The sequence below is a fragment of the Pipra filicauda genome, unplaced genomic scaffold (genome assembly GCF_003945595.2).
Source record: "Pipra filicauda isolate LSUMZ 115617 unplaced genomic scaffold, ASM394559v2 scaffold2_size9829703_pilon, whole genome shotgun sequence".
In the NCBI taxonomy this organism is placed as follows: domain Eukaryota; kingdom Metazoa; phylum Chordata; class Aves; order Passeriformes; family Pipridae; genus Pipra; species Pipra filicauda.
In genome coordinates, this window is record NW_024104421.1 from 8,786,436 (window position 1) to 8,801,006 (window position 14,571).

General features: G+C 38.6%; 1 protein-coding gene across 1 annotated transcript in view; it reads left to right on the forward strand.

The window, feature by feature from the left end:
• Nucleotides 1-9,452, forward strand: part of MYBPC1 (myosin binding protein C1) — a 73,888-nt gene extending 64,436 nt beyond the window's left edge. Inside the window, exons 26-28 of the mRNA XM_039383188.1 lie at nucleotides 1,457-1,593; nucleotides 2,489-2,675; nucleotides 9,232-9,452. Coding sequence (XP_039239122.1) covers nucleotides 1,457-1,593; nucleotides 2,489-2,675; nucleotides 9,232-9,332 — 425 coding nt within the window. The 3' untranslated portion in view covers nucleotides 9,333-9,452. The remainder of the gene's footprint in view (nucleotides 1-1,456; nucleotides 1,594-2,488; nucleotides 2,676-9,231) is intronic.
• The last annotated feature ends 5,119 nt before the right edge of the window (nucleotides 9,453-14,571 follow it).

Here is a 14,571-nt window from a genome sequence, read left to right on the forward strand (position 1 = left end):
AGGGAAGGGGGGTGCTCAGAGGCTGGAGGGTGATCAGAGGTAAAGGCCATATCTCTAGAGCATTCAGAGGCACTCCTAGCCCCAAGACCAGGTACCACCAACAGCTAGGGCACTTCCTATTAAGGCACTTCCTTCTTCATTTGTACACATAGTTCACAGGCATTGTTTTAATTAGGAGTGGGACTTTTTTCCCATGTTCTGTCCTATGGTCTTGGATCTCAGACTCACATCACCATTGGCAGACGTAAGCTGACAAGAGCTGGAAGAGGATTAAAGCAGCTGTTCTGTTAGAAGCAGCGGGTCACTGCCTCCCAGTGGAGACTTGGCATCAGCTGTGCAAGTGTTCCCTCCATTTCAGGCAGGATCCAACAGGAAAGCATAACTCCTGCTTCACATCTCTTGAGGGTGGGGCTGGACAAACTCTGATCCTGCAGTCAAAAATCCTGACATTTCAGAAGTTGGCAGTTTGAAATGGTACTGTAAACTTTAAAAAAAACCCAACCAGACAAAAAACCCTGCCCATTTACAGAAGGGGAATTCTACAAACAAGTGGCTCACAGGAAGAAAATCAAACCAGATCACCTCAGTTTGTCTGAAAGGAAGGAATACATGACTGCCATGATGCAGAGGACAGACAACCTGTACAACCCACACTGCCAGGCTGAAGAACTGAAGGTCCTCTCTTTTAGAAACAGGGTCATGAACAATGGCTATAGAAATTGATTTTTATCACACCTTACTTGCCCTTCTCATGAGAGCAAGTATCAGGCCTGAGCTGCACTGAAGTCAGTATGAGAGCTTGGATCAGGTTTCAGTGAAACAATGATGTTTGATGATACCTGTGCACAGGAATAGATGTCTGCCTGTCCAGCTGTTTTAAATGCTGGCTGAGTTTGTGGCTGAAGAAGATTTATTGATGGTAATCTCCACTGCAGAGCAGGGATAAAGTGGCAGTGAGAAAACACATTTTACTACCATGTTTTCCTTGTACAGAAACTACATCCCCTCAGGTATCTGTATTATTAGTATAGTGTTTGAAGCAGAAAGAAAAATGGATTTTCAGATACAGAGACAGTTTGTAAGCAGAACAAACTGTGAAAAAGTAGTTGGCAACAGAGTGAACAAGGCTTGTCAAAGGTAGGCATCCTGCAGTACATTGGTCATGATCTGTCCTATTCTGTAACACACAGGGAAATCAGGCAAAGACATGGAATAAATATGTGTTATTTTGTATACCACCTACACAGGAAATAAAGAGAAGCTCTCAGGCATCAACACTGTAGCATGGGCAGGGGCTGTAGTCACTTTGCAGGTGCACTTCCAGCTTCCCCTACGAGTGCAATTACTAGAGTCACAGTGCAGATCAGAACCGACTCCTCGTAGCCGTTTAAGATGCTTGGGTATTTGTCTACATGCCAACACTCTTTTTCAAAAATGTTTTATTTTCATTTCATAGGTAAAGTCTACAAATATCCAGTTTACGATGATTTTGACTTCAGTGAACGGCCGTTGTTTACTCAGCCTCTAGTCAACACCTTTGCCATAGCTGGTTACAACGCTACTTTGAACTGCAGTGTTCGGGGCAACCCCAAGGTACAGCACAGCTCCTAACAACACTTAAAACTTGAGAGAGTTTAACCTGACAATGCAAATTATAAAACCACTTTTGCCATTTGTCTCTCTCACAAGCCAGGCTGAAGGCAAAAATACAAAAAAAAGGACCTACTTATTCGTGCTATAGGGACTATAATAGTTAATCCACAAATAACTCAGTGAAAGGGCAGAACCTCAGGAAAAGGCTGGGCTATACTGGGACCCACACTGACAATAGCTGTAAAATTAATATATCAGTAAAGGTTATTACAAAAATAAAGCCATAATTATTTTTTAAAAAGCTAATTATTCTTTAAGTAAGCACATTGCAGGAATACTCTGGGGATCATTTTGTTTCTCAGACCCACTGCACATTGTGTCTTGTGGTTTCTTTTGAACTGTGTCTTTTTGTGATCTATTCTCTATTGTGAGAAGCTGAACTGGCCTAGTAAAATGAGAACTCCAGAGTGTTTAAGAACATGTTTGCTGTTCACTCTGTACCTTCACAATTTCTGACTGTGCAAATTACTGCGGAAAAACATGCCTTTCTTGTTAACTCAGAGTAATTGGGTGTCAAAAGCTAGTGCTCAGATGTTTGCTATCATTGCACAGTCCTTGTTGTATTGATAGCAGGCTTAAATTTATGACTTTAATTATGTGATAGGAGCCGCATTGAAAAAAAAATCGTGCTTATAAACAGATGTATGATGCAGCCCATATTTATCTTTGAGAAAGGAATTACAGTTTCCTTTCTATCACTACTGCATCTGTTTTCCATCATTTCTGGATTGTTTTAACTGAACATCACAAAGAAGTGATAAAATAGTTCACAATTTGTGCATGTGGGCTTTCTTTTGTTTTGTTTTTGGTTTGTTTTTGTTTTTTTTTACCACAGCCCAAAATAACCTGGATGAAAAACAAAGTCCTTATAATGAATGACCCAAGGTACCGAATGTTCAGCAACCAAGGTGTGTGTACCTTGGAGATCCGCAAACCCAGTCCCTATGATGGAGGTACTTACACCTGCCGAGCAGTCAATGAACTTGGAGAGGCAGAAGTGGACTGCAAACTGGAAGTAAAAGGTAAGGCCTTTAAAATATTGCAAAGGCCCTGTTTGTCTGAATTGGAGCTGAAAGTACATAAGGCAAATCCAAAAGGGAGTTCAAACAGCTTTTTTTACCTTCCTGTATTCAAATAATAACTTTGCTAAAGAAAAAATATATTGTTTGCTTTGTTTTATTTTTGAGGACCAACATACTATGCTTATGCTATATTTCATTTTCCTCAATGATGATTCACATCTTCAGTGATTTCAAGGACTTCTTCACAAGTGACAGAACAGTGGACTGTAACTCTCAGAGCTGTGCCATTTACCTGAGACACTCCAGTAAAACTCAATCATTGAGCTCTCTGGGAAAACATTAGGCAAAACATCTCAGATAAGAGGCATTCCTCTGAAGCAAATGACAAGGGGAGAAGGAGAGAAAGAAGAAAGATTAGTTCAGGGCAGAATTGGTCTGCTTTAAAACTATTTATTAAACAAAACAGACATTTGCATCCAAGGAACTTTGTTCGCAAATCATAGTAAAAAGTAGTATTGTTCCCAAGGACACAAACTAGTTGATATAATTGCTGCATTTGCTTTAAGAACACAGTATACAAACCCATGGATTTTGCAAAATCCTTCTATAACTGAAGAACTATTTTTGTTTTCATTAACAGATAAATTTTATGAATTTCAGGTAGTTTAGAATATCATGAATGGCAAATGGATCTAGATTGGACTACTAATGAAGAATCTCATGGCCTTTTTTTCCAGAAAATTACTTCCTAGGAAAAGATAGCGTCATATTTAGCTGGACTAATTCCCACCAAAGGCTTTAGTTTCAACTGTCAAATAAGCAAAGTATTTCTGAAAAAAATTAATCTGAGGTTATAAGTAAGGAAACCTGCCTAAAACCAGCTAACAGGAGGTGTCTAAGGAATTTAGAGGGAATTTAGATGATATCAATATGGTCCTATCTATATTACTTCCATCATGCTAGTCTATAATGACAACCACATTTAATATTTGTATGGATTGTATTGTGTTTACTTCAATTTCCTTTTTCTGTATTTTCTGATATATCTTGTCCCACAGCTCAAATTTGCCAACAAGAAGACATTTCAGTAAATGTTTGGTCTATGAAGTTGAACACTTAATGTAATGAAAATATGCATAATATGTTTCTTAGTTTCTATCTTTTAAGATACTGCGTTTAAAAGATGATGTCCTTGTACCGAAAATGATTGTTTTCCTTAAGCACAAGCAAACTCTCTATTTCACAGCAGAACAGAAGACCTCATCACCTGAGAAGGTTGCTTAGTCTACCTTTTTTATACTGAAAAGCCAAGTTAGGTTGTTATTTCATTGAACATTTTAAGTTCCCAAGCCCTAAGATTCTTATGCACATTTACATTCAATTGTAGCTTTTTAGTCTTCAGCACTTTGCTTGTAGTACAGTCAAATGCTATATTTGAAATACGAGAAGATGTTTATTTATGTCCTCTGTTTTACCAAGAGGTTTTTTGCATATAAAGTTCAGAAAATAATGTGTTGTTAATCTCTTACTAGCCATATAATGGGCTGCTTCCTTAACCTAAAACCCACCTTCCCTAGCTCATGGTTCAACCGATGGATTCAAGGGGAACAGGATTAACTGAATACAGCAGCTGAGGCTTAGTAAACCAGGGAAGGCTCAGGGTTTGCTCTATGCAAATATAGCAAATTACTATTTAACAGCCAGAATATAAAAATATAATTACATCTTAGTTCTCTCTTCTACTGACTTACATGTTGAATTATCATTCTTTTAAGTTTCCCAGCCTGTTTGTTCATTTAGGAGGGCTCTTCGGATGACTGCTCATCACACTGATGCAGAGCAGAGACCTGCGGATTTCTCACTCACTGGAAATGAATTGCAGTGTGTGTGTGTGTGTGTGTGTGTGTTTGTGTTTGTGTTTTCATTTGTATAGCTTTAAATTGGTTCAGCTTTATTCCAGCAAGTAACAATCAAGGTCTGGATTTGTAAGATGATGAGATAGTTGACTGTTGCCTGAATAAGACTAACAGGTTCAAGGCTGTGCTACCTATCTGGTGAATGCACAAGGTAAATGCTATTACTACAAATAGTAGGTATTACTTACTTACTAGTAAGTCATGCTAAAGAGCTCTATGCCATGCAACAGTATATATTGTAGTAAGCTATTTTTCCTTATGTTGGCTAGAATTACTTTTAACTATCTATCTCTGACATATGGGAGATCTGAAATTTATCATGCATATATAAGCTCAGCCCCAGGAATGTTCACAGAACAGCCTAGCATTTCTGATTTTGCATAATATTTGAATAATTGACTAGCTAGGAACACTCTGGCTATGAATCCTATCAGGATGCTACATATTTCTACATTTTTAGCCATTTGCTTACATTATTTTAGGTGTAAAAGCAATGACCCCTAGTCTTTGCTAAATTTAATTCTCATTTCCTGAAACTTATAAGCACAACAATTGAAATAGTAAAAACTAATTCTATCTTCAAAAGAGGTTTTGCATGTACTGATGTTATTTCAGATGGACAGTATTTCATTCTTCAGTTTTAAGTTTTGCTGGGTGAACTTAAAGATGGCAGTTATATGAGCTGCTCTGTACAATTGCACATACAGTGGCCTTTTTTGTAAATATAAGTGTGCTGTAAAAAGTAATGTAATAGATCTTAGAGAAGAGAATAACTCTACCTCATCTATCTTGAAAGATAATGCATAAACAGAATCTCACTGCGTGTTTCATACTCATCTTACTACAGAAAACAACATATATATCTTTGAGTTTGTTGAGGCAGATCCCTAAATTTGGCTATAAATCTCACATTAGTAGCAGTAAGGAATGATTCCTTATCAGTCTCACTGAGGTCAATGAAAAGAATTAGATAAGGTGTGGTACCTCTTTTATCTTGAAAAAAATGGCTTTGGAGGACTTTTGTCTTAAAAGTGAAATCCAGGTTGGTGATCACTCTGGCAGGTTGGTGATAGCAAAGTTGCTGTACAAGAAATATTTTTTTAAAAGGTGTTAAGATCAACTGGGAAGAATTTCAAATGCGAATAAATACCACTATAAATATTCTAATTCTGCAGTGATCTATCATGGAGTAATTAACCCAGGAGAACCAATCTGCTTGGCGGGGAATAATCAGGTTTATAATGCGCATACTCCTCTGGACATTCCATTTCATTCCCTTCCTCTCTTTCCACATGCAAACGCATTTTCTGCATGCAAAGTGTGTATTTATTTCCTTTTTTGAATAAACTAGCTAGTGTCTCATGGCATACATTGTTTATGTCACATGAGCAAAGAAGGCTAAATTAATCAAGAATATGGGTATTTAACACCAGAATTACTAAGGTTTTAGATATATTTCATAGAACTACCTGTACCTATAAAGAATTTATTTAATGACTGTGAATACCTCTGACCACTACACTTAGACCTTTCCAGGAGAATGAAGTTTGCATTTCCAAAAGCCATCTCTCAGTTAGTTTGTAGAATTATTGAAAGAACAGAAGTATCATAAAGTCCTTTGCTGCGCTTAAAAGGCATTCTTTATTACAGATTAGTTTTTGGTGACAAATTAGTGCTCAGAATGATAATCCATACCTGAGCTTAACCTACTGAATCAAGGATGAAATATTGATTCAATTACTTACAAGCAGAAAATTTTACTTCATTTATTTTATTCCTTCTAGAACTTATTTTACATTCAAGTTCAGTGGGGTTCAGAGATTTTCCTCTTTCTATGGAAATGTGATTTCTTGCAACCTTGCCCAAATGTCAGAATATTGACAGTGCAGTTTTAAAATTATAATGATGTCCAGAAACCAGTCTGTAGTATATTATCATCCAAACTTACAATTCCAAACCTAAACCACGTTAGATCAGACTAGATAATGTTCCTGTAGCTTTGAAGTTTTAGGGTATTTTTCTTAAAAGGCTACAATAGTCACAAAGTTGAGTGCCTTTACATACACACACATACATAAATGCATATATATGGTTCTTTTATAGATTCAAAATGTTTAATTAAAAGTAAGGGCTCCTACAGAGTGAATAGCATGCTTTAAGTAATGTAAATGTGGATATATGACAAAGTACATATTCTAGTGCACAGGTATGTAATTAGTCTGTACTTGATTATTTTGCCTTACAGAGTTTCAACATATATATATATATATCCTTCAGTGTTTTGTGTGTGCTTTTTTTCCCTGGTGGAAAATATTATATATATATATGTGTTAGCTTTTTTGAAGCTACATTTGGAAACTTTTATCATAAATATAGTTTGCATAATTTGGTTCCAATCTATACTTTAGACTAATTATAGGTTTTATAGTTACTTGTACATATTAATATAACTTTTCCATATTAATGATAATTTTGAAGTGGAACTGGATCCCTACCTTTTACTCTTCATGTGCTTCTATTCCTACATATTTTACATGACTAAGGATTAAATTATCATCTTGACATAATTGTAATAATAATTTCACTCAACATTTTCTCTCTACTTTTGTGTTTGCAATTAAATTGTTCCTTCTCTTTCTCTCTCTCCCTTAGTAATCCCACAGTAAGGATTTTTGAATGTATATTGTCATCTAAGGTAAGCTTTCATATGGTTCTTGCATATGAAGCTTATGTCTGTTTACAGGTCATACAATGTCTGCCTAGTATGGCATGATTTTCATTATGTCACTTAATGAAAATGTTTTTTACAGTTAGTAGCATGATAATTTTAATGCACATAAATACAGATTTTTATAATAATTGCTTGTTACGGTAATTCTTCTTAGTAGTACATCCCACTATCTTCTAATGGTACATGTTTCAATGGAATTTAACAGTGCATGAGTTAGCATGATTAATTAGCATGAATAAATACAAGTAATAAAAGAGCATTTTGCATTTACAGTAAGTTATTTTTTATAGGAATATACCTCTACATAAACAAAATATTTATTCCACAGTTAACTTCATTTAAAAATGAATGACTCGTATCACAACATGCACTCCATGAGCTGAAAGAATGCCAAAAAGCATGCTTTTTTTTTTGGTCTGTATTTTGCATCTACCTAAGGTTGGGAGCAAACAGTTCTACCACAATGACAGTGTTAAATGAGACAGTGCAGTCTCATAATCACTAGTAACTAATAGCACTTTAATTGGATAATCCTTGTGTTAATGAAGGGTATAAATTTTTAAAAATCCGTACACGGGATAAATGCTGTGTGTAAGTATCAGCTCAATTGCATTTAGCTGAAGCACTCAGAGACAGTGTTATCTTCATCCTGGCAATTTACTTTTGCTTTAAAGCTTTTGGTGTGTTCCAGAAAAAGCTCAGAAGGTAAGTGCAGCTATCAGCGGGTGGTTTTCAACTTACAGAACACAATATTCGTGCAGATTTGTAAGGGGAATTGTAATGGTATATATCTTTTTTTAAAGCAAATAAAGATAAAGCAAATAAAAATAAAGCAAATAAAGACACCCTTTGTCTGGAGAAGGGGCAGATTCTAAAGTTTTTAGCAAAATATATATCTTTCCCTGTTTCTTCCAAATATCATTTGGAAATCATGAAATTAATATCAATTAAATGAACAGAAATACTCATGTGTTTAGTTTCTGTGACTTTATTTCAGTGACATGGGGCGTCTACAACCTCTCTGGGCAATTTGTGTCAGTGCCTCACCACCCTCACAGTTAAAAATTTCTTCTTTGTATCTAATCTAAACCCACCCTTTTTCAGTTTGAAGCCATCACCCCTTGCCTTATCACTACATGCCCTTGTGAAAAGTCCCTCTCCATCTCTCTTGTAAGTTCCTTTTAGGCACTGGAAAGTGCTCTAAGGTCTCCCTGGAGCCTTATCTTTTCCAGGCTGAACAACCCCAACAAAAAGCGAAATTCAAAGCTGAATCTAAAAGCAAACCCAAAATGATTCTTCAGACTTTCCCAGCAGATGAAAGTTTCAACTTTCATCATCTCTCTCTGGAGGCTAAAGGCACCTATATCTAAAATCCTGGCTTTTTTCCATACGATTCTTTCACATACATCATCCCAATTGTTATTTTCAAGCAGCATGGTAAATATTTTGCTAAGGACATATAAACCATTGTAAGACCCAAAACTAGAATAAGTTGAGTATCTCTGCATGTTTTCCACAACTCATCACAGTCAGGTGTTTTCTATATTGTTCCCCCTGCACTGACTTCCATCTCTGACCCTACTCCACCCAGCCCGATGGAAAGCCAAGAGAGTCATTTGAAGTGAAGCTTATCATAGACTATTGCATGGGATGAGATAAATGACTGAATATATGATATCCTAGAAATGAAATTCACCCTGTGCAAGAGGACAGGAAACGCCTGTATAGCACCCACTAAATAATGGTTAAGTCTCATGCTGGACTTTTGAACAGGGTTGAATTTTACCACATCTCAAAGAATGCAATATAGACTGACTAAAACTTGTCATTTATGCCAGAAAATAAAGGTACTAAAGCTGTTGCTCCAGGGACCTTCAACCTGAAGACTATCTTTTTTTCTTGTTTGTAGGTGGGCTTTCGTTCTTCAGACTATTGATGGATGGAGTGCCTCCGCATATCATTCATTCGTATATGCGTGAAGTACAGGCAGACAAAACTGAAGCCAAGTGAGAGTCCGTCCACAGTGTTTCCTCCCACTGCACTGGAAGTTGGTAGCAGAGTAACAGCATTTGAGTTCTTGCAATCACAGAAAAAAATGTGCGGTTGGAGATTTTATTATTTTTTTGCCCCCTCCCTTTTTTTTTTTTGTTTTCCTTAATTGTTCTTTTGTTTTCCCTATCTGCTCTTACTGAAAAGAAAGAATACGCATGGATTGCTTTGGGGTTGAAATGAAATGAACTGAAGACAACACACATTTTGTAATGTTCAGCTTTATTTTCTGTTTGATATTGTGTTCTGTTTTTTAATGAGGAAAGAGGAGAAACTGTGTAATAAACATGAGGAGGCAGTCGGAGCCTGTACCCGTTGGCACAAAGCATATCTTTCTCAGACTGGAAGTACATGGATTAATCAGTAGCTGTGCAATAAGACCCTTGGAATACATACCTCTTTGATAATGTATCTGATTCACCTGGGAATTGTTTAACACAATATGGTTTTACTATAATGTAACTAATACGTATGTACTTAATGATCATTTAAGCTGAACATATCTTCCTATAGAAGTTTTGATTTCCTAAATCCAACCCATCAGTCTCTCAACTTAACTGAAATTGTTTTATTTAATGTACAATAAATATGAAGTGTTTAAGACCTGCTAAGTTCTTGTTTACTATTTTTATGGGTTTTCTTCCTGTCTCCTCTTACATATACACATTTAAATATTTTAAATGTTATAAATACCAACCACAATGCCTTTCATCATCGTGAATCCACCCCCTTTCCTCAGCAATTCGTGGAGCTCTTTTAGGTATCGTATCTGAAAAGGGACTCAGACTGGAGCCCTAGTGAGTTCACTGTGCAAGGCAAAAGTGCCTGAGACGGGGTAAAACAGCTGCATTACTTCTTCGACTCTGGCATCATTAACTTCCAAGTATTTTAGGAGTGGGGGTGATTGTCCCCAAGTCTCCAGCAAACTCTGAAGCACATGAGACACAAGGTCACACATATTTTGGCCAGGTTGTCAATTCCCTATTGCCCTGTCATTTATTTACCAGTTCTCACTCTGGCTATGCAGACAGGGCAGGTTATGTGCTTACTGGCTAATGATTGATCTCCAATTACAGTTTAGAAAGATAAAGGTCTACTTAGACCAGTAGTACATTACAAGATGTTTATTTGATGTTAGTGCATTTTCAAGCATTCAGCAGTCAGTAATTATGCAATAATAAAGAATGTGTTACTATGAACCGCCACGGCTGAACTGGTGTTTTTGCAGTTTAATTAGCTCTTCTTACACTCTGGGGATCTGGATGCATTTTCTTATGTTGTTCTGTGAATTTTACTTACTCATTTCTCTCCGTCCTTTCTGTCTTTGTGATTCCTTCAGTAGTGCTCTCTGTACAGGGGAGCATTCTGCATTTCCAGCAATTCTGGAGAACCCCCCCCACACATACACACACCTGCATTTCACCCTGCTCCTGCCAAAATCAATACCCTCCTACACATTCATTCACGCCTACACATGAAAGAAAGCAACACATTTAGTAAGACAAGATATAAATAAAGGATTAATAATTTCTGTTTATTCTGTATATCACCAGTGAATTGGGATTCCATCTATTTTGAAGCACAGAAGGCTGCGGGAGCGGGTCAGTTTGAATAAATGCCATGGAGGTTTAAGCATTTAAGCACATTAAGGTAGTTACCAGCCTGTTATAGTCAGCCCCAAAAGCTACAGTTATTGTGAGTTTGTGCTTGTCAGTACACCAAAAATGATGCACACAACCATCTCCACTTTGTACACAATGATGTTTACAGCTCCAAGTTTGTGTCTATCTGCCTCCTCGGTCTTCATAAACACACACATAATAACGTGGAAGCCAGCATAAACCTCAGCTCCTGTAGGCCCTCTGACGATGGAATCAGCTGCTCTAATTCCTACCAGATGCCAGCAGTGTTAAACGACAAGCTGAACTAAGCTACTTTTCCCCATGTGAACGTAAGTTTTATACTCAGATGCCCTCAGTTCCTCCCCAGTTGCGTTTCCCAGCATTTGCCATTGGCCATCCCTCGGGCTGGAGACACAGCACGGCAGCAGGAAGTGCTGGGTATCGAGCCGTGGGTGGAACTGAGATGAGTGGGCATTAGTGTGCTATAAATTCATGGTCTCACCAACTACGCTGAGCAGCCAAGGCTCTGGATTAAAGATTAATTGACTTTGACAGGAATGATTGAATGGGGTGGGACAGGAAAGGGACTCCAGTCGATCTAAAACAGGCTGCAGAGCCTTATACAGAGAGAATAAGAAAAGGTAAACTTTTGATTTATGATGATTTGTTTAATGATATTCTCCAGGGATGATGTTTGATAGATGGAATAGTGACCAAACCCACAGAGTTCAGAAAATGCTAATGAAATCTGCAGCTAATACCATCTTAGGAGAATGAAGATGTGCCGAAGACAACAACAAGTACAGGCAAAATAACTTATGATGAAATAGAAGCAGCAGAATATCACGCTGTAAAAGATATGGCACAATGCTCTGAAGAATAAATTTCTCCAAAGTCACATGGAATATTCAGGTAATTAGTGAACCTGAAAGAGACATAGGAGTAACAGAGGACAGCAAATAAAACCTGGTCATATGAGATAAAGTAGCAAAACACAAAAGCTAAGGAAGCAGTGAAACTAGCAGTAATTTTGTGCATCAGGTTGTGCTCCCTGATGCCTCATATTATGTGAAACCAGTTTAAGTCTTCAGCTAGATGCATTATTCATATCACCTGTTTGCTACGTACAGTCTCCATCAACTAGTATGTGCTGAGGTTATAGTTCAGCAGAATCTTTAATCAGATTTTTCTTTTCTGCACACTTTCCTGCATCTAGTAGGAATTCAGTATTTTTGAAAGCTCTGCCTTAGTGTACATAAGCCGAGGAACATTAATCCTTGGATTAAGAAGGCAGACCCAAACATGTAAACACACATAGATACACACACACACACAAAGATGAATCAAAGTTAATTTTAAAAAAAGAAGGTTATTTTTAAGGAAGTCAGAGGAAAATATTTTGTCTTCCTTTAACTTGCTCTCCTTGCCCATGGAAGGGCATTTGGCATGTAAACGTTATAGCTGCATAAACACAGATCCATTCTTGAATTGCTGTGTGGGGAGCTTGATACAGGCACTGTAGTTACTCGGTTGCATTGCAAGATTGTGGCTACTGTCAGCACACTTTTCCCTCACAAAAACAATCTCAGAAATACAGGAAGGGAAGGAGTAAAAAAACACCTGTAATCTTGTAAAGCTTATTTAAACTGGGATATGCCGTTTATAAGGAGATCTTTATGGAGAGTCAGAAATTTTTAAAAATATTCCTCTTATAAAAAAATGTTTCAAGCTTCCTGAACTTCTTTATGAGGGGAAAAAGAAAAGTATAATATTGCTACCTTTTACAGAGCATTGTGAAGGAACTCTTACTTTATGAAAATCTTTTGTTGCATTTTGAGATTCTGGAGCAAAAGGCATTCTATTTTAAGCACAGAATACTTACTGTCACTTGATTTTCATGTCCTGCTTTCCTGACTGACAAGTGAAGCTGCTGCTTTGCTGAAGCAGAGAGCATTTGGAAGCAAAATGTGTCCTGAATACTGAGGAAGTAGTGCAAGTCTAAACACATTGGACTTTAAATCTATGTGCTCTTGTTCTATACTTAGTTTCTGAATATTTTTTAAATTAAAACAAACCCTTCTCCAAGCCCAGTGACTAATTCAGTAGGGAATCTGTTTCTTCCTCTACTCATGTGGCTTTTTATGCCACTTACTTTCCCCTCCACTTTTTTTCCTAGTTTCTCTTCTTTAACTCTTGCTATCGCAAAGAGCTTGAGCAACATCTACATAAATACCAGTACCATTATATTCATTGGTGACAGTAATGCACAGGGTACTGAAAGAAACAGTTTTACATTCTTCTCAGTGATCCCAGAGGACTGGGGATCTCTCTGGTTCTGAATTTGTCACATTTCCCTTTAGCCATTCTCTAGTTGGCTGTTACCTCTTCTTTTGTTAGCAGTTCCTCTCTTCTATGTTTTGTCCTCTAATGACAATTGCTGTACCATACTGTACCATACTGTTTTTTAGTGATCTGTAAATTAAATCAGGTGATGAATGACATAGCACTTGGAACGTGCATACTGCCTCATGGGATTTTGAAACCACTCTTTAGCCTGACTCTTGCAGTAAAGAAACCTACTCAAAAACATATTAACTTTATCAGTTGAAGTGAATCAGCTCCCTTTGAATAACAGGAAGTGGCTTTGTCTGGCCAGAAAGCTGCACCTTCTGGCTCATAATGGAGTAACTTAAGAAAGAGTTCCAAACTAAGATGTCATTTGGGTTTATAATACTCATTGCAGGATGCATTTTACACTTGCTACTTCATCTTTCACACAGCTACACAGGGCTCACCTTTCCTCAGCCTCCCTCAGAAACCACACATCCTTCTAGAGATTCAGGGATACATCTAAAATTCTTCACGTGACCAATTCAAATAATTTGATGTGCCGCTACTGAAAAAGTGTATTTGTTTTGAAGCGCTTTCTCTGTGCAGGCCAAGGAGGTAAATTAAGTCCTGTGCTAACACCGTGTCCGGGTGTCCCACAACATGTTAAGACCAGAACTCCCCAGGCAAACCACGCTCCAGTCACCTCTGGATGGTGGAGGGACCCTTGGCTGACAAAGTGGGGTCACCCCCCTGCAGGCCCTGTCCTGCTGGCTGCAGGGAGGTCACCTGCTGCCCTTATACTTTACTACAGCAAAAATCCTTGCCGGCCACCTTCTGCGTGCCCCCGCTGTGGCCATCATCTGCACAATGAAACGCGTGAAAGTAAAATAAGCTGAATGAGGAAAATCACAGGGGAGAGGGGGATTCGACCCACGCTGCCCGCATCCAGGAGGGGTGAGAGGTGGGCGCATCACCCCGGGACCAGCACGGCCCGTGACTGCCCACGGCCCGGGGGACGGACGTGCCCTGCCGGGGCGCACCCCCGCCACGACCGCGGGCTTCCCCCGCCGCCGGGGGATCCCCATCCCAGCACGGCGAGGCGGGGCCGCGCCCGCTGCGGTGGCGGAAGAGCGCGGTGCCCTCGGGGCGACGGAGCCTGAGGCGCGCCGGGGGTGAGGGCGCTTGCCCTGGCAAGGGGTGAGGGCGCTTACCCCTGCTGGCCGTGGCAGGGGCGGCCGCTGCCCTCC